Source organism: Natrix helvetica, assembly GCF_964273705.1.
Source record: "Natrix helvetica genome assembly, chromosome: 3".
Lineage (NCBI taxonomy): Eukaryota > Metazoa > Chordata > Lepidosauria > Squamata > Natricidae > Natrix > Natrix helvetica.
In genome coordinates, this window is record NC_138549.1 from 167,606,446 (window position 1) to 167,630,791 (window position 24,346).

Genomic DNA, 24,346 nt, shown 5'->3' on the forward strand with positions numbered 1-24,346 from the left:
TGCAGGCAGCCGGCAATCAGCAGAAGTCGCCTGCAGTACTGCATTCTAACCACTGCGCCACCGAGGTAGTGTTGGAGGGATAACCACTTACGCTTCAAAACTGAGACTTTGATCGCAATGAGGAGATGGTGGTGTTTTGCTTGTAAGGGGTGGGGAGACACTTTCTCGGTAATCTCTTTCTTGTGAGGAGGTTCGGGATCTGGTTCTCATCAGCTCAATGGTTCCTTGAAATTGGTTGACCCTCTTCGGAGAGCTCTAAAAACAGAGAAGGGCGAGAGGAATAAGTGAGGGCAAGAAAACTTCAAATTTTGGGACTTCAATGGATTGATAGGAGATAATATATCTAGCTCAGGATTGAACTATGGGGTCCTTGGTAGATAGATAGATAGATAGATAGATAGATAGATAGATAGATAGATAGATAGATAGATAGATAGATAGATAGACAGACAGACAGACAGACAGACAGACAGACAGACAGACAGACACAGAGGGATGGGATATGGATGGATGGAGATAAATGGATGGATGGAGATAGATAGATAGATAGATAGAGAGAGAGAGAGAGAGAGAGATGGATAGGATATGGATGGATGGATAGATAGGTAGATAGATAGACACACACACACACACACACACAGATGGATAAGATATAGATGGATGGAGATAGATGGGTGGATAGAGATAGATAGATGGATAGATAGATGGATAGATGATAGATAGATAGATAGATAGATAGATAGATAGATAGATAGATAGATATGGTAGATAGATATGGTAGATACAGCAGATAAATAAACAAATAGATAATAGGCATGCTGACAGGCAGGTAGACAGACAGACAGATAGACACATTATTAAAATAGATGTATAGAGCTAAATAGATCAATAAAGAGTTGATATTATAGATGAATGGATGGATGTGTAAAGATATATAGATGATAGATGAGGTAGGTAAATGACAGCTAGATAACTAGATATATCTAGCTAGCTAAATAATCAATTCCTCCTTTCCAATTGGGCGTAGACACTGCAGCCAATCAGAACGCCGTGTTCTGTGGTACCAGCCCCTGGTGATGAGTTCTGGAATGGCAAGGGTTAATTTTTCATTCCCCCCTCCCCCCAGGTCTTCAAGAAAAAGAGGCTGAGAATGCAAAATGGATCAGCTGGTTGGCAGGTCTCCCTTTTGGGGCGAGTGTAACCCTTGGGGTATGCCAGGGTTAAAAATAACCCTCTGGAACTACAGTGTTTGACTGGCTCAGTTAATTAACCCAGTTTTGCTGTTCCTGCAATACGTTCTCTCCCAAGTGACCCAATTAAGCAAATCAGAAGAACAGAGCCATTAAATTGGAAAGGTCCAAGGAGATCTGCTCATGACAAACATAGATTATAAATAGATCACTTTGAAGGCTGCAGTTGAAAGAGTAATCCCGGAACACGTCAAGACAAATTCTCCAGCTTGTATAAAATAGGGATATTAAACACAATTGCTTATTAAACACAGGGTGGGCAAAGTTGGGCAAAAAGTCAACATTTTTGCAGGGAAGCTGTGTGATGATTACTTCTCTCACTTTACCTAGCCTTCTGGTTGTCCATACTTGGTGACTTTAAATCCTGGGGAATTCTGGGAGTTGAAGTCCACAAGTCTTAAAGTTGTCTAAGACAACTCTGATTCTATCGTAATAGCAATAGCACTTAGACTTATATATTGCTTCAAGGTGCTTTACAGCCATCTCTGAGTGGTGTACAGAGTCAGCACCGTGCCCCCAACAATCTGGGTCCTCATTTTACTGACCTCAGAAGGATGGAAGGCTGAGTCAACCTTGAGCTGGTTAAAATCGAACTGCCGAATTGCTGGCAGACGGCAGTCAGCAGAATGAGCCTGCAATATTGCATTCTAACCACTGCGCCACCATGGCTATAATATAAGAATTGACATTTTCCAGCATCAGAAAGACTTGTTTCTGACACTATATAACTTAACCCCAACTTTTTCAAGCCAATTGTGAAGTGCCCAGTAGCAATAGCTGTAGCACTTAGACTTATATACCGCTTCACAGTGCTTTACGGTCCTCTCCAAGCAGTTTACAGAGTCAGCCTATTGCCCCCAATAATCTGGGTCCTCATTTTACCGACCTCGGAAGGATGGAAGGCTGAATCAACCTTGAGCCGGTCAGGATCGAACTGCCAAACTGCTGGCAGTCAGCAGAATGAGCCTGCAATACTGCATTCTAACCACTGCACCATCACAGCTCATAAATTGTCTATTCTTATCTCCAGGGGATTTTTGATAGCCCAAGGTCGAGAATCAAATGTGAGGAGGGAAGGCAAAAATGTTCTGACCTAGGCTTCCCCAGCAGCACGAAGCCGAGTCCTCGTCCCGATAAAGCCCTTTTATTTAATTTACAGTGAATTCCTCTCCAACAAAGTATTTCCTCTCCCACAGTCTTTCAAGATCGTTCACAATTACCGACCATTATCAGGCTTGGAGAGTGGCCGGGCCGATATCTTTCAGACGCTGCAATACTTGGCAAGAATGCAGGAATGAATTAATTGTCTCCTGTAAATTCTCTTCCCCTTTTGCTCCTCTTTTATTCCCTATGGGAGGGGCCATTCACCATCCACCTTACTCCCAAGTCGACCCTTGTTCCTTAGCTGTTCCCTTCATCTGGCATGCACACATTGGGAACAGGCTCCAGCTGTTCTTCTGCCCCAATTGATGTTTGACTCCAAAGGCAGCTGATAACTGTCAGACGGCCCTGGCCCCTTCTCTTCCTTCGACACAGAGCCCTCATCAGAGCCTTCCCCAGACTCCAGGACTGGCCCATGTTCCTCCCCAACCTCCTCACTGTCCGAATCTGCTGCCAGCTCTGCTGGCAGGCCACAACAAAAAAAGACTAAGGTTAGAGAGGAAATAGTTTACCATATCCAGAGCATGGTCTCCGTGGAGGAGGATGTTAGAGGAGATTCTGCTTTCTGGAGAAAGCCTGTGTTGAGGAGACTCATCTGTAACAAGAAAAGAACATTTATTTCAGATGATGTGAACTGCAAACCATCCTTTCCAACCCGGTTCTCTCTGGATCCACTGAGAATCCAGTCCCTAAAATTGCTAACCAACATGACCACCCGTAAGAAATGCTGGAAATGCTGGGAGTTCGAGTCCCAATCCATTGGGAAGGCACTAAGTACAATGGAACCCTTTGGCTCAGGAGTGGTAGTCCTCACCTGACGACCATAGGGATTTGAATTTCCATTGCAAAGCAGGATGGTCGTTGAGTGAGTCATGCCTGATTTTTATCTCTCTTTTTTTTGCCATGGTTGTTAAACGAATCCCTGCAGTTATTAAGCGAATCATGTGGTCGTTAAGCAAGTCTGGCTTCTCCCTTTGACTTTGTCTGTGGGAAGTCAGCTGCAACCGTCATAAATACAGGCCAGTTGCCGAACATCCAAATTTGGCATGTTGTAAGTTACCCAGAGTCACGTGACTGCCAGACGGGCGGCATATACACTTAATTAGTAAAATAATAAAATAAAAATAAACGATACATTTGAAGAAAATAAATACATTTTCATCACACGACCGTGGGAATGCTGCAATGGTTGTAAGTGCGAAGGCCGGCCATAAGTCACTTTTTCCAGTGCCCTGTGTAACTTCAAATGGTCACTAAACGAATGGTTGTAAGTAGAGGACTACACAGAGATGAGTTCCTACCAGTTCAGACCAGTTCGGCCAAGTAGCTAGTCACTTGGCCGGCCACGCACCCGAACCGGTTCTATCAGCAGCGCCATAAATGCCGCCATCTTGTTTTTTATTCTGCACATGCGCAGAAGCAATTTTTTTACTTCTGCCCATGCGCGTGTAGTGCACATCAAGCGCTTGCAAAGCACACATGCGCCCATAGGTGTGCCCCTGAGCAAACTGGCAGTAAAAGAAGTCAGAACCCACCCCTGGGACTACATCTATCTCTCACTCCGGTTGAGAACAACAGGGCGTGGTTTTAGACAAGATTTTACTCAGAATTTCCTGACTTAAATCTGGGCTCCCTGATGTGCAAAGCAGGGAACTAGATATCCTAAGGTAGTGTCTCTCTGCTGCTGCAGTTTCTGCTACGTTCCTGATCTAGAATGGATTGAAGAGCCAACTGGGCCCAGTTGCAAGAGAACGTGCCTCCTTCCAGTGGCTCGGGATACTTGTCTTCTGTTTCTGGGCTCACGTTTTTCCCAACACCTGGTTTCCTGCTTCGGCTGGAGAGGAGAGACAAAGACACGCCTGGGACGAAGTTTCCTTCTCTGGGCTGCAATTTCAACGTTTTCGGCCTCTCCCTGTTGCCGCATAAAGGAAACAAATGAAAACAAAGATGAAACGAGAGAGGGTTTAAAGGCATCTGTCTGAATGGCTCGCATGGGCTTTTATAAAAAGCCCATGTGAGACATGGGGGAAAAAATCAGAAGCAGGGCATCTTTGACACTGGGCGATTGGAGAACATAGAGGAGGGGGTCAAAGCACCAGAAGGCAAGATAAGAAACAATGGATGGGAACTAATCAAGGAGAGAAGCAACCTGGAATTAAGGAGAAACTTCCTAACTGTGAGGACCATGAACCAGTGGAAGAGCTTGCCACCAGAAGTTGTGGGTGCTCCATCACTGGAGGTTTTAAGAAGAGACTGGACAGCCACTTGCCTAAAATGATATAGGGTCTCCTGCTTGAACAAGAGGCTGGAGTAGAAGACCTTCCAGGTCCCTTCCATCTCAATTCTGATTGATTGATTCCATACGTTAAAAAGTCAGTGGGGAAACAAGACTCACTTTAAAACAATGGCAGTGGTTCGCTTAACCACTGTGGCAAGGCAAGTTGTAAAATAGGGCAAAATTCACTTAAAAACTGTCTTGCTTAGTAACATAAGTTTTGGTTTCAACTACCCGTATTACAGGGAACTACCTGTAATAATTCAGGGGAACCCTTCAATTAGTTCTATACTTGTGGGGGTCCTTAATGCTCCCTGAATTTGCTTGTTTTCTTACAGACATTTCATTCCCTAAATACAGTAGATAACATTATTATTATTGTTCTCCTCCTGCTGTGAGGTACTAATACCATTCTATAAAGCCCTAGAAGACCACACCAGTGGTCATACCGGAGCCTACCTGGAGCACCGGGTACCGTTCCGGTATGATGCTCCGGAAGGCCCACCTGCCCGCCCGAGCTCCTTACCTGTCTTTAAACTCTTCAGTGCTTCCGTGCATGTGCATGGTGCGTACAGCGCCTGCGCTACGCTCCACCAAGCAGCTGGACGGTAAGACGCATACTGCGTGCATTCATGTGGAGGATTCTGGGTCCTGTTACAACCGTACCGTTTGCAATGGGATCCGGAACCCACCACTGGACCCCACCTAGGATACTGCATCCAGTTTTGGTCATACACTATAAAAAAGATGTGGAGACTCTAGAAAGAGTGCAGAGAAGAGCAACCAAGATGATTAAGGGGCTGGAGACGAAAACATACAATGGACGGTTGCAGAAACTGGGCATGGCTAGTCTAGTGAAGAGAAGGACCAGGGGAGACATGAGAGCAGTGTTCCAATATTTGAGGGGCTGCCACAGAGAGTAAGGGGTTCAAGCTAGTCTCCAAAGGACCTGAAGGTAGGACAAGAAGCAATGTGTGGAAACTAATCAAGGAGAGATTCAACCTGGAAACAAGGAGACATTTTCTGACAGTGAGAACAATTAATCAGTAGAACAGCTTGCCTTCAGAAACCTTCATCATTGAAGGCTTTCAAGAAGAGACTGGGCTGCCATCTGTCAGAAATAATGTAGGGTCTATTGCTCAGGCGGGGGTTGGACTACATGACCTACAAGGTCCCTTCCTACTCTGCTAATCTGTTAAATCCTCCTCCTCTTCCTCATCAGCTGTATATGTATTTATAAAAGAGCTTAATAGGACATTCTTCAAGGTCTTGCTGGTGACAAGGCATCCCAGCATGTCTCTGTTTTTCTGTGTTAAATGCTGAAGTTTTTAAAACAGGACAATCTGAGGCAGGGATGGGCACTCCTTATGCGCTACAAAGGAGCCGGCATTTCCTCAAATTACAGAATTAAAAATCTAAACATTTAACACGGTCCAAATAATGCATCCTCTTGCAAAGTTGCATTAAATTTTGGCCATGCATAATATGGCCATGTGACCGGGTAGGGAGTGGCTTGCCAGCCATGTGACCGGGTGGGAGTGGCTTGCCAGCCATGTGACTGGGTGGGAGTGGCCAACTTGTAAAACGTGGTGAAACTCACTTAACAACGCTCTTGCTTAGCAACCAAAATGTTGGCTCAGAAACTCTGGCATTTGAAGCACGCAAGTCTTAAAGCTGTCAAGTTACAAGACCCTTGCACCCCTAACCCTTTAGAAAAAAAACCCAGGGGTGTTCAAACTTGACAGCTTTAAGACTTGTGGACTTCAACTCCCAGAATTCCTCCTCCAGTCATGTTGGCTCAGGAACTCTGGCATTGAAGTGTGCAAGTCTCAAAGCTATCAAGTTACAAGACCCTTGCACCCCTAACCCTTTAGAAAAAAAACCCAGGGGTGTTCAGACTTGAAAGCTTTAAGACTTGTGGACTTCAACTCCCAGAATTCCTCCTCTTGCTCTTCATCTTGATGATGTGTGGACGGGCGGGGGGGGGGTGAGCTGGAACCGGTTCTAAACGGCACTGTAGATTTGTGGAACCTCTTCTATAGAAGAGCTTAGAACTGGCAGGAACCCACCTCTGCTACCTACCTACCTACCTACCTTCCTTTCTGTAGTTAAATAGCAATAACACTTATATACTGCTTTGGAGTGATTTAGACCACTCTCTAACTCCGTGATGGCGAACCTATGGCATGTGTGCGACAGGTGGCACGCAGCATCTCTCTGTGGGCACATGAGCCGTCGCCTTAGTTCAGTTCCACCATACATGTGTGCGTGCCTCCCACTGGTCAGCTGGTCATGGGGTCTCTGCCGTGCATGCATGGGGGATGGGGTGGGGCATGTGCAGGGATCACATGTGCATGAACGGGGGTGGGGGATGTGCATGCGCAGGGGTTGGAGCACATGCATGGGGCCCACGCATGCATTGCATTTTAGGGGTTCGGGCCCACTTTGGGCACTCGGTCAGGAAAACGTTAGCCATCACTGCTCTAAGTGCTTTAGAGAGTCAGCCTATTGCCCCCAACAGCCTGGGTCCTCATTTACTGACCTCAGAAGGATGGAAGGCTGAGTCAACCTCAAGCCAGTCAAGATCAAACTTTTGGCTGTGGGCAGAGTCAGCCTACCATACTGCATTCTAACCACTGTGCCACCAAGGTTTGCTGCATTTTTAATTTGAAGAATTGCTTTCCAGGCTGGGAGGTGGGATTGCCCAATAACGGATCATTCCTGAATGAGCGGGAAGCTTTTTTGGCACAAAAGCAGGGGTGAAATTCAACAGGATCGAACAGGTTCTGGAAAACCGGTATCGGTATCGGTTGGAGTGGGGTGGGAATAGATATTTCACAGTATCCTTCCCCTGGAGTGGGGAGGGAATGGAGATTTTACAGTATCCTTCCCGTGGAGTGGGATGGGAATGGAGATTTTACAGTATCCTTCCCCTGGAGTAGGGAGGGAATGGAGATTTTGCAGTATCCTTCCCCTGGAGTGGGATGGGAATGGAGATTTTGCAGTATCCTTTCCCCTGGAGTGGGATGGGAATGGGGATTTTGCAGTATCCTTCCCCTGGAGTGGGGAGGGAATGGGGATTTTACAGTATCCTTCCCCTGGAGTGGGGAGGGAATGGGGATTTTGCAGTATCCTTCCCCTGGAGTGGGGAGGGAATGGAGATTTTGCAGTATCCTTCCCCTGGAGTGGGATGGGGAATGGAGATTTTGCAGTATCCTTCCCCTGGAGTGGGGAGGGAATGGGGATTTTGCAGTATCCTTCCCCTGGAGTGGGGAGGGAATGGGGATTTTGCAGTATCCTTCCCCTGGAGTGGGGAGGGAATGGAGATTTTGCAGTATCCTTCCCCTGGAGTGGGATGGGAATGGAGATTTTGCAGTATCCTTTCCCTGGAGTGGGGAGGGAATGGGGATTTTGCAGTATTCTTCCCCTGGAGTGGGGAGGGAATGGAGACTTTACAGTATCCTGGAGTGGGATGGGGAATGGAGATTTTGCAGTATCCTTCCCCTGGAGTGGGATGGGGAATGGAGATTTTGCAGTATCCTTCCCCTGGAGTGGGGAGGGAATGGGGATTTTGCAGTATCCTTCCCCTGGAGTGGGGAGGGAATGGGGATTTTGCAGTATCCTTCCCCTGGAGTGGGGAGGGAATGGAGATTTTGCACTATCCTTCCCCTGGAGTGGGATGGGAATGGAGATTTTGCAGTATCCTTTCCCTGGAGTGGGGAGGGAATGGGGAATTTGCAGTATTCTTCCCCTGGAGTGGGGAGGGAATGGAGACTTTACAGTATCCTGGAGTGGGATGGGGAATGGAGATTTTGCAGTATCCTTCCCCTGGAGTGGGATGGGAATGGAGATTTTGCAGTATCCTTCCCCTGGAGTGGGATGGGAATGGAGATTTTGCAGTATTCTTCCCCTGGAGTGGGGAGGGAATGGAGACTTTACAGTATCCTGGAGTGGGATGGGGAATGGAGATTTTGCAGTATCCTTCCCCTGGAGTGGGATGGGAATGGAGATTTTGCAGTATCCTTCCCCTGGAGTGGGATGGGAATGGAGATTTTGCAGTATTCTTCCCCTGGAGTGGGGAGGGAATGGAGACTTTACAGTATCCTTGCACTGCCACGCCCACCAAGCCACGCCCACAGAACCGGTAGTAAAAAAAAATGAATTTCACCACTGCACAAAAGCCTATGCAAGGTCCCTGCTTGAGTGATCCAATTTGTGCCCTTCCTCATTCATTCCAAAGGGATCAACTGCAACTCCCAATGAAGGAGGATCTTATTTTGGCTTTATCCTTGAGAGGCCCTTGAAAGATAAGCTATTTTCTCACTAGCCTCACTTAAAGCGGAAGGGCCTGGGATCAAATTCAGTACAAAACAAGCTTGATAATCAGGAACACTTTATTTGGTCAGAGAAGAGAAGGTCAAGCTATTTTCCAAAGCACCCGAAGGCCAGACAAGGAACAATGGATGGAAACTAATCAAGGAGAGATTCAACCTGGAAATAAGGAGAAATTTCCTGACAGTGGTGGAACAGAAGCTGTGACAGCTTCATCCCTGGAAGCTTTCAAGAAGAGATTGACTGCCATCAGTCAGAAATGGTATAGGGTTTCCTGCTTGGGCAAGGCGGTTGGACTAGATGACCTACAAGGTCCCTTCCAACTCTTGTTAAACTGTATAATCTGATAATCAGGAACACTTTCTTTAGTCCCAAATTTGCATTTCAGACTTTCCGGTGCTATATGTAAATATAGCAATAGTGCCATCTGCTGATAGTCGAAGTTACTTTCTAGTACACAGAACATAGAATACAGGTTGCCCTCGATTTACGACCACAATCGAGCCCATCATTTCTGTTGTTAAGGGAGGGCTTTTGTTAAGGGAGTTCTGCTCCATTTTACGACATTTCTTACCCCAGCTGTTAAGCGAATCACTGCAGGCGATAAGTTAGTAACCCAGTTGTTAAGCGAATCTGGCTTCCCCATTGACTTTGCTCGACAGAAGGTCACAAAAGGGGATCCCAAAGTGACCCCCTGGGACACTGCAACCGTCATAAATCTGAACCAGCTGCCAAACATGCAAATTTTGATTATATGACCATGGGGATGCTGCAATGGCCATAAGTCCCTTTCTTCAGTGCCACTGTAACTTTGAATGGTCTTTGAACGGCTCCACTTGTAAGACTCCGGAGGCAGAAAAACAGCCCAACACGCAAACCGGAAGTCGGAAAATGGGCTGATTCCAGCCTCCGGAGGGCGAGGGAGGCCGTTTTCGCTCTCCCCAGGCTCCTAGAAAGCCTCTGGAGCCTGGGGGGGTGGGTCGAAAAACGGGTCCACCGTGCCATCATGCGCCAAAAGCAAGGGGAGGGCGAGATGAAGTTGCGTGAGCATGCACAGGGGGTTTGTGCGTGCATGCACGGGGGAGGGCGCATAGAATTATGGATGTGAGCACACGTGTACAGGACCCCCCCATGCTGCACACACTTTTGGCACGCGATGGCAGAAAAGGTTAGCCATCACTGCCTATACCCGGAATGGTGAACCTATGGCACACAGGACACAAGTGGCACACGGAGCCATTTGTCAGGGCAGCATGCGCTGACCAGTCACTTCTGGTTTGCTCGTAGGGTCATTTTTTATCCTCCATAGCCTTCAGGGAAGCCTCCTGAAGGTCCCTGAAGGCTCCGGAGGACTAAAAACGGCCCTACGAGCAAACTCTGGTTTCCTTGTAGGGTCATTTTTTGTCCTCCGGAGCCTTCAGGGAAGCCTCCTGAACTCTCCGTAGGGCTAATATCGGCCCTCCAAACAACCCGGAAGTGACTTCCAGTTTGCTCGTAGAGTCGTTTTTTCCCCCTCTGGAGGCTTCAGGGAAGCTCCTGAAGCCTCTGGAAGGCCTCCGGGGGCAGTGGGGGAGGCTGTTTTCACTCTCCCCAGGCTCCTATAAAGCCTCTGGAGCCTGGGGAAGGCGAAAAAAGCATGCAAAAAATGGGGAGAGCGCCTGTAATGCACGCATGCGCGCTGGGGTATGTGTCACACATTGCATTATGGGTACGGCACACCCACGCATGATCCCCCTGCGCTCCCCTGCTTATGGCACACGAGCCAAAAAAGGTTTGCCATCGCTGGCCTACACCATTTCAGAGAAATGTTCGTCCAATCTCTACTTGAAAATTTTCAATGATGCAACATCCACAACTTCTTGAGTCAAGTTGTTCCCCTGATTCATTGTTCTCACTTTCAGGAAATTTCTTCTAGATCGAACCTCTCTTTCATAATCTTCCACCCATTACTTCTTGTCCTGACCTCTGGGTAAGACTGTCTTCTCTGTGACAGACTCTCAATACTGGAAGTCTGCAATGAATATTGAACAGTAAGGATTGTTATTTTAAAGACAATTAAGGGTAAGATATTAAGAGATGGAAAAATGGAGAGGGAACATGGAATATACTTACAATGGGAAACTATTGAGGTTATAAAGACAGAATCACAAATTTGGGGCATGTAAGGATGTATAATTATATAAATATAATGATGAGAATAGCTAGGAATTGTAACCAGGCCCACATCTTGGCCAAAAATAGGCGGATTCCAAAATACAATTACTGTATATGTATACTTTTTTTTCTCTTTTAAAAAAAAGTGGAAGATATATGTTAAAATTAAATATGTACATTGAAAAGGTATTATAAATACCATCAACATAAAATGGAGCTCGCTCAGAGGCTGAAATACACCAAGTAAATGAGATGAAGAGTGGGAAGTAGAGGAGAGAGGTAAGGGAAGAAGAGAGGGATAAGAGAGGGCAAGAAGGGGGAATACAATAATACAATACAATACAATAGTAGAGTTGGAAGGTACTTTGGAGGTCTTCTAGTCCAACCCCCTGCCTAGGCAGGAAACCCTATACCGTTTCAGACAAATAGCTATCCAACATCTTCTTAAAGACTTCCAGTGTTGGAGCATTCACAACTTCTGGAGGCAAGCTGTTCCACTGATTAATCGTTCTAACTGTCAGGAAGTTTCTCCTCAGTTCTAAGTTGCTTCTTTCCTTGATTAGTTTCCACCCATTGCTTCTTGTTCTACCCTCAGGTGCCTTGGAGAATAGTTTTGCCTCTCTCTTCTTTGTGGCAACCCCTGAGATATTGGAACACTGCTATCATGTCTCCCCTAGTCCTTCTTTCTCTTAAGCTAGACATACCCAGTTCCTGCAACCGTTCTTCATATGTTTTAGTCTCCAGTCCCCTCATCATCTTTGTTGAAGAGGGAAGAGGAGGAGAGAAAGAAGGAGTGGAAAGGAGAGAGAAGAGAAGGAGAGAGGAAGTGGAAGTAGAGAAGGGAAAGGATGACAGAGGGAAGAAAGGAGGGAGGGAGGGGGAGGAGAGAGGGAGAAGAAAGTGATGGATAAGGTACAAATATGGTGTATGGAGAGCAGAAGAGCCAATAATTGTTTTTTGGGAGTAGATGATAAGACGAATTGATGTAAACAATGTTGGTTATATAATAGTGGTTATATGTTATGAAAATAAAAAGTAAAAAACTTTATATAAAAAAAATACTGGAAGACTGCTATCATATCACCCTTCGTCCTCCACTTAGTTTCAGTAGACATATCCAGTTCCAGCAACCGTTCATCATACAGTTTCCAGACCCCTTATCTGTTTTTGTTGCTCTTCCCTGCAGTCTTCCTAGGATCACAGCACTTTTTAAAATATATACTGTAGTGATCAGGCTAAACCAGACGACGAACAACTGAGCTTCCTAGCCATAAATTACCACCAATGCCTTGGAATGTCAACCTCATTAAATAAATGAATGCTGAAGTCAGCTTTGGAGAAGACCCATGAAATCTTCTTGGATAGTTTACGTATCACAGTTCCATTGCCAACCGCTCGGTCTTCCCAGAGCTAAGACAAACATTACCCATTATTGTAAAAAGCCAAAGTGGATAATGAAAAATTTCAGCAACTTTCAAGGACAACGACCGAAGTGGCAAGTCCAGGATAGAGAGAAGCTGAAGGGTCCTTGGTGCTCTCGGAGCTTGTCTGTTCTCTCTTGCAGATGTTTCATTACCCAAACTAGGTATAGCACTGCTATGGCACTGATGATGTTACCTAGTATAGGTATTGAAACGTCTGCGAGAAAAAAAGCAAGCTCAGAGAGCAACTCATGTCAACCCTGAGCTACAAATATTCTCCTTTATTAGTAGGGATAAGCTGTCAAAGACCTGAATTTTGCTTGTGCGATTGTGGCCATGCGGTTTAGACTGGTTCAGGTGAACTGGTAGCAGTGGTGGGATACGACCAGTACGCCCCGTTACGGGCGTACTAGTGCCTGCTGGGAGCACCAGGTACCGTTCTGGTACAGTGCTCTGGGGGGCCCACCCGCCAGCCTGCGCTTCTTACCAGTATTTGATCCGATCGGAGCTTTTGCGCACGGAGCGTATGGCGCCTGTGCGATGCTCTGCCAAGCAGCTGGAGCATCGCGGGTGGTAAGTACGCATGTGTGCGTGCTATGAGCGTGCTGCGCAAGTGCATGTGGTGTATGTGAGGCCCCGTTGCACCGTACCGGTTGCAACGGAATCCAGAACCCACCACTGACCGGTAGTGACGGCCTGCGCGTGAACCCGCCCCTACCAACCTCCCTGGTGATATGCCGTCCTATTTAGCCACATTTTCTAAGCTGCGTGCATGCGTGCAAGCCATGTGAGCGAGCAAAGTGCATGCGCGGAAGGCCATGTGCATGTCACGCATGCTTGCTCACATTTTCAGTGCACGGTGAACTGGTGTTAAAGCTATGGGAAACCCACCCCTGGCTGTGATGGGTGAGAACTTGTCATTTTTTCAAGTCATTTGACTTGACATTGCAAGTCATTCTTTGAATGCTGTTGTATATTCGAACAGTTGTTAATCAAATGGTTGTAAGTAGAGAACTACCTATACATAACCCATTTTCAAGATAGTTAAAGAAAAGCCAAATATGTTCTAAACACTAATTCAAATACTTGCATTAGACAAACTCGCAACCGAGAATTAGAGATAGGTAGTCGTTGACCGACATCCACAGTTAAGTCCAAAATTTCCATTGCTAAGCAAGATGGGTGTTGAGTTTTGCCCCATTTTATGACTTTTCTTGACCAGTTGTTAAGTGAATCACTGCAGTTGTTGAGTTAGGAACGTGGTTGTTAAGTGAATCTGGCTTCCCCATTGACTTCGCTGGTCAAATTATGGGACGCTGCAACTGTGATACATGCATGGCAGTTGCCAAGTGTCTGAATTTTGATTATGTGACCTGCAATGGTCATAAGTGTGAAAAAAATCCCTTTCTTCAGTGCAGTTGTACCTTCTAGCGGTCACTAACCAAATGGTTGTAATTTGAGGACTATGTGTACCAAGATGTAAAAACCTTTCTGATCTGCTAGATGTCTTTGCGGCTAAATTTTGATTTCTCTATTTTGGAAGCTTTATGCAGGTTAAAAATATATGGTCCTAAAGTTTTGGAAGAAACGGAAGCTGAGGGGATTTTTAGTCAAATGTTTTTCATTGTTTTTAGGGGGTTCCAGGGAGGGGGGGTGGGTGGGTCAGACCAGGAGCGATGTGAGAGCCGGGCCTCCAGGTGTGGTCACGAGCAGAAGGGGCGGAAGGGAGGAGGAGGGGGAGGACACCATTCCTATACAGGGCTCTTTAATCCCAACGGTCGCAGGGAGGGGCAGATACGAGGACAGCTTAAGAACTTACAGTCGGTTGGGAGACCGTGGTTGCTGGTTACACCCGGTCGCTTGTACCAACCCCCGCGTTCTAGGTGGTCAAGAGTTACAGACCCAAGGCCTGAGGCTGTTGTTATGCAATGCGAGGTCCGTTGTTAACAAGGCCCCCCTCATTCACGATCTAATTTTAGAGGGGGAGCCGGACCTCGCGGGAATAACAGAGACCTGGTTGGGCCACGAGGGAGGTCTTCCCCTCGTCGAAATGTGCCCACCAGGCTACCGAGCATTTCACCAGCCCCGGGCCCAGGGAAGGGGCGGTGGGGTGGCAGTAATTATTCGGGAGGACTTAGAGCCGAGGGAGTCTACTGTGCCACAGACGTCCGGATGTGAATCCCTTGTTGTGAAATGGGGGCCTGGGAGACAGTTGGGCCTGCTGATAGTATACCTGGCTCCTCGCTATACATCAGCGGCCCAGCCCGAACTCCTCGAGCTGATCGCATCGGTGGCGGTTGAGACCCCCAAACTTTTAGTGATGGGGGATTTTAACCTGCCTTCGATGGGAGAAGCATCAGAGGGGGTTCGGGAGTTCATGGCTTCCATGACAGCCATGGACCTGACTCAAATGATCCAGGGCCCAACACATGAGGGAGGACACACTCTGGACCTTGTTTTTGTCTCTGGCCAGTGGTTGAGTGATCTGGGAGGAGGGGACTTAACCATCACTCCCCTGTCATGGTCAGATCACTCACTCCTTCGTCTTGACTTCCCTGGTGCTACCTCCCGCTGCGGGGAGGCGGAACCGGAAAGTTCCAGATGGTTCCGCCCCAGGCGCCTGATGGAACCTGATAGGTTCCAGATGGAGCTTGGGCCACCTCCTGTAACCTTGACCCGCCCCCGGGTAGAGGACCTGGTAGTTGCGTGGAATAATGCAACTACCGGGGCCTTGAACCGGGTGGCGCCTTTGCGGCCTCTCCGGCAGCAACGATCCACCCTAGCCCCTTGGTTTACCGAGGAGCTAAGGGTGATGAAGTGCCGCAAGAGACGTCTAGAGAGTCGTTGGAGATCCTCTCGCTCCGAATTTGATCGAACACAGGCACGAGCCCATTTAAGGACGTACCTTGTGGCATTGAGAGTGGCCAAACGCCAATATTGTGCCACTCTCATTGCATCCGCGGAGAACCGCCCTGCCGCCCTGTTTCGGGTGTCCCGCTCCCTCTTGTTTCAGAGGCCGCGGGAGGCCCCTCTACAGGGCAGGGCAGAGGAATTTGGTAAATATCTGCAGGATAAAATCGCTCAAATCCGGAAAGATTGGGTTCCTGTCAGTGATCCAATGGAGACGTCCATGGCGAGTCTTGAGGTATCGATCTGGGAGGAGTTTGACTTGGTTGCCATCGAGGATTTGGACAGATTGCGTGGACGACTGCGACCCACCACATGTTTATTGGACCCGTGCCCCTCCTGGCTTGTACTGGCATCCTGGGAGGTCACACGAGACTGGCTCCTGGGCCTAGTGAATGCTTCGCTGAGCGAGGGGTCTCTCCCGGCTGCCTTGAAAGAGGCGGTGGTGAGACCCTTGCTCAAGAAGCCTTCCCTGGACCCTTTGGAGCTGGCCAATTATCGTCCCGTCTCCAACCTTCCCTTTTTGGCGAAGGTTGTAGAGAGTGTGGTGGCCTACCAGTTTCCACGACATCTGGAGGAAAATGATTATCTAGACCCGCGCCAGTCCGGCTTCCGCCCCGGTCACAGCACGGAGACGGCCTTGGTCGCTTTGGTGGATGATCTCTGGAGGGCCAGAGACAGAGGTTGTTCCTCTATCATGGTCCTATTAGACCTCTCGGCGGCTTTTGATACCATCGACCATGGTATCCTGCTGCGCCGGCTGGAGGGGTTGGGGGTCCGGGGCACCGTTTTGCGGTGGTTCGGCTCCTACCTTTCTGACCGGACGCAGCGTGTGTTGGCAGGAGAAGAGAGGTCGACCCTACGCCCCCTTACTTGTGGGGTGCCACAGGGGTCGGTCCTCTCTCCACTCCTCTTCAACACATATATGAAGCCGCTGGGTGAGATCATCCGTGGTTTCGGGGTGGGATACCATCTGTACGCTGATGATACTCAGCTGTACTTTTCCACCCCGAACCACCCCAACGAGGCCATCGAAGTGATGTCCCGGTGTGTGGAAGCCGTACGGATCTGGATGGATGACAACCGACTCAAGCTCAACCCCTCCAAGACGGAGTGGCTGTGGGTACCAGCTCCCCGGTTCAGCCAATTAATTCCATCATTGGCCATTGGGGGCATTCAACTTGCCCCCGTGGAGTGGGCGCGCAATTTGGGCGTCCTCCTGGATGCCCGGCTGTCCATGGACGACCATGTGACAGCCGTGGCAAGGGGGGCGTTCCACCAGGTTCGCCTGGTGCGCCAATTGCGCCCCCTACTGGACCGGGACGCCTTATGCACAGTCACTCATGCGCTGGTGACGTCCCGCTTGGACTACTGTAACGCTCTCTACATGGGGCTTCCCTTGAAATGCACCCGGAGGCTACAGTTGGTCCAGAACGCAGCCGCGCGGGTAATTATGGGGAGTACTAGGTACTCCCATGTGACACCGTTCCTGCGCGAGCTGCACTGGCTTCCTGTGGTCTATCGGGTGCGTTTCAAGGTTTTGATAATAATCTTTAAAGCGCTCCATGGCTCAGGACCTAGTTACTTGCGGGATCGTATTCTGCCCCATACATCCCTGCGACCAATCCGCTCGCACAGAGAGGGCCTCCTCCAGGTGCCGTCCACTAGACAGTGTCGGGGGGCGGCGCCTAGGAGTAGAGCCTTCTCTGTGGCGGGCCCAGCCCTGTGGAATGACCTCCCTCCGGATATTAGGAATACCTCTGACCTCCGCTCCTTTCGTATTAAGCTTAAGACCCACCTATTCCAAGCAGCTGGCCTGGCTTAACTTTGATTTAACCATATCGCTCCTGACGGGTTTTTATTGGGTATTTTAATTATATTTTATTTAATTATCTAGGGGTTTTTAAATACTGTATTTTAATTGTTTTATTTGTCAGCCGACCTCCTCCTTGTGTATGTCTCGGTATATGTCTCTGTTATATGTTTGTTTTGTCCACATATTTATTTCATATGTTTCGTTGTACGCCGCCCCGAGTCCTTTGGGAGAGGGTGCGGCTAAGAAATAAATATTTATTATTATTATTATTATTATTATTATTATTACTTCTGTTAGGACTCAAACTCTTTTCAAAAAAATAACCGGGACATTTTCTTCTCCAGTAATGGAACACAAAGCCTACCAGAAGCTCTTGAGATCCTTCAAATCCATCTCACTTTGAACTCCCTGCGTTCAGAGCTGAAACTGCACACTTTGTACCACTCAGGTGACCTGAGGACACAGATAAACCTCCAGGTGACCTTAACGACCCGCGAAAAGAATGCAAGTGACCAGCTGTCGCAAGAAGTGGAAATCCTTCCATTCCTCACCATCCAGCCAGAGCTGAAGAAGCTTCTTGGGAGGAGAAGTGAAACGCCTTCAAAGAAAAACCAGAAAGTCCAGATGCCTCTTGAAAAAAGCACCTTTGGGACAACCACGGCCCGAATGACAGAGAATCTCCATAGATAATTGGCCAAGTAGACCTAGAGCAGGGGTGTCCAAACTTGGGAACTTTAAGACTTGTGGACTTCAACTCCCAGAATTCTGGGAGTTGAAGTCCACAAGTCTTAAAGTTCCCAAGTTTGGACACCCCTGCTCTAGAGGCTTCTCAGACCTTTCCCAAGATGTATCACCTTTCTAGGAGGAAGACATTTTGGAACAGCCCACCTTTGCAATGAAGAAGGCGGCCATATTGGTTTCACTTCGAAGAATCCCAATAATACCCAAAAATAAAGTTAGGAAAGCTTACTCTGGGCCGTACAACCTCTTCAAATCTTCCTTCAGGCTCTTGTTTTCCTCTCTCAGCTTATTCAGTTCATTAGCTGGAATGGAAAGAAAGAGAAAAATGTTGGATTAGTTCAATTTTCCCCAGCTGTCCAGATCAGGCGTTACCAATCTTTCCATTAAATCACCATTCCACTAAATCCACTAAATCACCAAAAAGAGGGACCACTAAATTCATAATTTTAAATCCTGTGGACCACTAATATGAATCAGTGACAGGATGGGGTCCTTCAGGCACTTAGCTTGACCTCCTGTTAGCGGAGAGAAGCGCCTGGGGTCAACCCTAGGTTTGCTGTCCATGGCCGCTAGGAATCTCAAATGCAGCCAAGAATGAATCTCTGTCTTATAGCCAGTCCGGATGCTAAATCGCCCCCTGCAAACTCTGTCTTTCAAGGAGCCCGGCCGAAGTTTCGTGCACTGCTCACTAAAGCGCCTGGATTCCCAGGGAGGGAGGGAGGGGCCAGAGCTACTAAACAGGCAGCCAAGCTAAGTGCCTGAAGGACCCCATCCCTTCAGCAAGTGGGAGTAATTGCTTCGGAGGGCTGTATTTGGCCCAGGGGGCAGAGTTTGAGGATCCCTGATTTAGTGCAATATAAAAAAAATGCAAAGATTTTTCTGTGGCCCACCAACATTTTCTCGCGGATCACCAGTGGTCCACGGTGATCTTGACCACCGGCCCAGATGTTCTGGGACTTAATGGTTGAGATGGGGGTCAAGATTATAGACAGAAAGAAGAGAACACGTATGTCTTAGACCCAGGGCTACCAGGTATCTAAACAGGAAAAGGAGGACATGGACAATTAGAAAGGTGGGCACACCAACTACCTAACATTCTTTCATCCATCACAAAACATACAATGAAAAACTACCAAACCACACCTCCCAGGTCTACATGTATAGCAATAGTAGTTAAGACATTTATACCACTTTATAGTGCTTTACAGTCCTCTCTAAGCGGTTTACAGAGTCACCATATTGCTCCCAACAATCTGGCTCCTCATTTTACCCACCTTGGAAGGATGGAAGACCGAGTCAATCTTGATCCGGTCAGAATCGAACTGCCGAATTGCTGGCAGATGGCAGTCAACAGAATGAGCCTGCACTACTGCATTCTAACCACTGGGCCACCATGACTCCAATATAAGAAATGGCATTTTCCGGCATCAAAAAAAAATGGTTTCTGATACTAAATATACTGTATAAAGTTTGCAACTTCAATTTTTTTCAACCAGAGGATCTCCCATATTTTGACTCAACTTATTCTAGGAATCTCTCTCTTAGCGGAACTCACTTAGGATGAAGATGTGTTGAAGACCTTGAAAATGGGCCTTCATAAACTCATGTTGCTTCTTCTTTGCAAGTTCTTGGGTCACTTGGCATCTGTCACAGAGCCCAGCTCGCAACCTTCAAATAATTAAAATAGAAGGGTGGTGTTTTTAGAGTAGCAAATCCAACTGGGAGGAGACATACCGCATCAACACCAAGTATCAGAACTTCAAGGTGGACCAGACTCGGAAACCAAAGTCATAATTTTTTATTATAAGCTTACCATAACAGAAATCTTGCAAATCTGAATGCCCTCCCTCCCTCCCTTCCTCCATTTATCTTTGTGAAAACCAGGGAGATGCTTTTTCAAATTACATTTCTGCCTCAGACCCAAATTTCTGTTCTCTGACCATCTTGGCAATGATTCTTCCTTCTTCTCCTCAAGGATATTTGAGATAGTTGCTCTACACGACTCGATTGTTACAGCCTCAAACCCCCACAGCTTCCATCTCAAACTGTCCACCATGGACCTCCCCCTATTCTTAAGAGGTCCATAAAGGGGGCAAGCATAAGTGCACCAGCATGCTTACCGTCCCTGTCTTATTGTCTTACTTATCTTCCCTATCACTCATCTCCTCCCACTTATGACTGGAGGACTGTAATTTTGTTGCTTGTATCCTTACGATTTATATTGATATTGATCGTTTCCTGATTGCTTATTTGTACTCCATGGCATGATTCTTGACGGATGTATCTTGTCTTTTTATGTACACGGAGAACTTATGCACCAAAGACAAATTCCTTGTGTGTCCAATCACACTTGGCCAATAAAGAATTCCATTCCATTCCATTAATATCTATTCTATTCTATTCTATTCTATTCTATTCTATTCTATTCTATTCTATTCTATTCTATTCTATTCTATTCTATTCTATTCCATTCCATTCCACTCCACTCCACTCCACTCCACTCCACTCCACTCTACTCTACTCTACTCTAGTCTAGTGTCCCCATTTATCTGTATTTACTTCCTTTGTTCATATTTATGTTAATACCTATACTTGTTATCTTGTACATGTTTGACAAACAAACAAACAAATAAATAATAAATAAATATTTCATCAGCCCATTTCTAGGCTCAGATTTTTCAGAATCATTATTTATTTGGCCCAAAGCTTCAAAATTGGTTAGGGGGGCTGGGAGCTAAACTTTATGATGAATTAAATATATCTATTCTAATGAAGAGAAGGACTACAGGTGACATGACAGCAGTCTTCCAATATTTGAGGGACTGTCACAGAGAAGGGGTGTGTGTGTTAACCTGTTCTCCAAAGCACCTGAGGGCAGGAGAAGAAGTAACAGATAGAAGCTTGTCAAAGAGAAATCTGATGTAGAATTAAAGAGAAATTTCCCGTCGCAATTAATCAGTGGAATCAGTGGACACTCTCTATCTCCAGTCTACAACATAGTCCTTTCAACAGTTCCAAAAAAAGCTCCACATCCATTTGCACCACTCAGGTGATCCTGAAAATACAGATAAACTTCCAAGTGGCCTCAATTACTTTATAAAAGAAGGTGAATGACCGGCTGTCTGCAAGGAGTATAAATCCTTCCATTCCCCACCATCCAGTCAAAGCTAAAGAAGCTTCTTGGTTAAGAAGCAAAACATCTTCAAATGAAAAGCAAAGAAAGTTTGATTGCCTCTTGAAAAAGCACCTTTGGAATAACTATGACCTGCATGATTGAGAATCATAGACAATCAGTGGAATGGCTGGCTTGCTTCCAGAAATTGTGATTTCTTCATCAATGGCGGTTTTTAACAAGAGATTGGTCAGCCATTTGTCCAGAAGATGTAGGGTCTTCTGCTCGAGTAGCGGGTTGGTCTAGAAGACCTTCAAGGTCCCTTCCAACTCTGTTGTTGTGTATTCCCCTTTTCTAACCCTGATGCACATTTTCTCATCAGGATGGAGTGCTTGAAAATCAACTTCCGCTAGAACAGAAATCACGTCAAACAGGCACAGATCTCAATAACTAGCTCATGTCCCCAATCAGCAGTGATTTTTTAAAAAGTACATATGTGTGTGCGTTATTATGTTCATTATATGAATTGTTATGGTCTTACCCTGTTTCCCCCAAAATAAGACTTCCTTGGATAATAAGCCGAATTGGGCTTTTGAGCACATGTGCTAAAATAAGCCCTCCCCTGAAAATAAGCCCTTCCAGAAAATAATGCAACGCAGCAGCAGCCATGAGGTGACCACGCTCAGCGCCTCCTGCACCTCAAAAATAATAAGACCCCCCCCCCGAAAATAAGGCCAACTGCTTAATTTACAATACAATACAATAGCAGAGTTGGAAGGGACCTTGGAGGTCTTCTAGTCCAACCCCCTGCCTAGGCAGGAAACCCTATACCATTTCAGACAAATGGCTATCCAACATCTTCTTAAAGACTTCCAGTGTTGGGGCATTCACAACTTCTAGAGGCAAGCTGTTCCACTGATTAATTGTTTTCACTGTCAGGAAATTTCTCCTCAGTTCTAAGTTGCTTCTCTCCTTGATTAGTTTCCACCCATTGCTTCAGGTGCCTTGGAGAATAGTTTGACTCCCTCTTCTTTGTGGCAACCCCTGAGATATTGGAGTTGCCACAAAGAAGAGGGAATCAAACAATTTTGCGGGGTGGGTGGGTGGTGGTGTCAAAAGAAAATAAGACCTTCTCTTATTTTCGGGGAAACATGGCACATATACATTGTGTTATGCAATGTGAATAACTGGGTTTACACAATTTGCCAAACCTGGATTACCGTATTTGTTTAGCCTTGCCCAATGTTTATGGGAGAAAAGTTTAGTTGTGCAGTTGTGGCCAATATCTTGACACTTTTCATCTTCCCCTCCTGTGCAGATGTTCCCTGTGACAGGGTGAAGCCATTTACCTGTTTTCCAAGACTTTCACATTTTCTTTAAGTCCCTTTTGTTGTTCACGCAGTTGGTGGTTTTTGGTAAAGAGCTCTTCGATTCTTTGGTTGTCCCTAATTCAAGGGAGAGGAACAAGGAGGAAGAGAAGAAAAGTACAGGTTGTCCTCGACTTATGGCAGTTGATTTAGTGACCGTTTGAAGTTACAACAGCCCTGAAAAAAGGACCTTATGACCATTTTTCACACTTATGACCACTGCAGCCAATGTAATGCTGCATTGCTGAGGCATTGCAACTATTGCAAATACATGCAGGTTGCCAAGCAACCAAATTTTTATCATGTGTCTGTGAGGATAATGTGATGGTCACTAATGTGAGGACCAGTAATAAATCTATTTTTTCAGTGCCACTGTAATTCCAGTCACTAAACAAGTGGTTGTAAATCAAGGACTATATGTACTCAGGAAACAGAAATTGTTTGCCCATCATGCTAAACAAAATGTGGCTTGATATACATAGCCCCTGGGCTTTTTGAGCAGTAATTTATGGGTTAGGGTAGATCAACAAGCCAATTGTAGTTTATTTAGCAAACTATTATTCAAAAATCAGTTCGTCCAGATTTTTCCCTCTGAAGACAAAATTTTGATTTTGATTAGATAGATTGTATATATTATATACAGCACTACAAAAATCAGATTAGGAACACAAGTTGAAATAGGAAAGAAAATGGTAAGTGAGCACCTGTCTACCCTAGACGAGTTCAAATCACCAGGACCGGATGGATTACACCCCAGGGTTCTGAAGGAACTGGCAGACGAGATCTCAGAACCACTGAATTATATCTTTCAGAGATCCTGGAACACCGGGGAACTACCAGAGGACTGGAAAAGAGCTGATGTGGTTCCCATCTTCAAAAAAAGGGGGAAAAAAAACAGATCCAGGAAACTACAGACCTATCAGCCTGACCTCAATACCCGGAAAGATTCTGGAAAAGATAATCAAGCAACGAATTAGCGAACACCTAGAAGCAAACAAAGTAATAGCCAAAAGCCAACATGGGTTTGTCAAAAACAGATCATGCCAGATTAATCTTATTGCATTCTTTGATAATGTGACAAAATTAGTGGACCAGAGGAATGCCGTGGATATAGTTTACTTGGACTTCAGTAAGGCATTTGATAAGGTAGACCATAACCTACTACTAGATAAAGTAGAAGAATGTGGGTTAGACAGCATCACCACCAGATGGATTCGTAACCGGCTGACCAACCGCACTCAACGTGTAGTCCTCAATGGAACTGCATCTACATGGAGGGAAGTATGCAGTGGAGTACCTCAAGGCTCTGTTTTGGGCCCAGTACTCTTCAACATCTTCATCAATGATTTGGATGAGGGAATAAATGGGGAACTCATCAAATTTGCAGATGACACCAAGCTGGCAGGAATAGCCAACACTCCAGAAGATAGGCTTAAGATACAGAAGGATCTTGACAAACTTGAACATTGGGCACTATCTAATAAAATGAAATTCAATGGTGAAAAAAGTAAGGTTCTACATTTAGGCAACAAAAACGAAATGCACAGGTACAGTATAGGTGGTACCTTTCTCAACAGTAGTAACTGTGAAACGGATCTTGGAGTCCTAGTGGACAACCATTTAAATATGAGCCAGCCATGTGCAGCAGCTGCCAAAAAAGCCAACACAGTTCTGGGCTGCATAAACAGAGGGATAGAATCAAGGTCATGTGAAGTGTTAATACCACTCTATAATGCCTTGGTAAGGCCACACTTGGAATACTGCATTCAGTTTTGGTCACCACGATGTAGAAAAGATGTGGAGACTCTAG

At 46.3% G+C, this 24,346-nt stretch overlaps 2 protein-coding genes across 2 annotated transcripts in view; both read right to left on the reverse strand.

The window, feature by feature from the left end:
- Positions 1-24,346, reverse strand: part of RPS21 (ribosomal protein S21) — a gene marked incomplete at its 3' end in the record, with an annotated part of 293,510 nt that overhangs the window by 127,565 nt on the left and 141,599 nt on the right. The gene's annotated exons all lie outside the window — the stretch shown is intronic.
- The window catches only part of RBBP8NL (RBBP8 N-terminal like), a 65,908-nt gene that overhangs the window by 23,240 nt on the left and 18,322 nt on the right, over positions 1-24,346 (reverse strand). Inside the window, exons 4-9 of the mRNA XM_081949839.1 lie at positions 22,519-22,614; positions 19,613-19,725; positions 18,287-18,359; positions 4,169-4,323; positions 2,924-3,006; positions 92-255 (exon numbers count right to left, since the gene is read on the reverse strand). Of these exons, the coding sequence (XP_081805965.1) occupies positions 92-255; positions 2,924-3,006; positions 4,169-4,323; positions 18,287-18,359; positions 19,613-19,725; positions 22,519-22,614 (684 nt within the window). The remainder of the gene's footprint in view (positions 1-91; positions 256-2,923; positions 3,007-4,168; positions 4,324-18,286; positions 18,360-19,612; positions 19,726-22,518; positions 22,615-24,346) is intronic.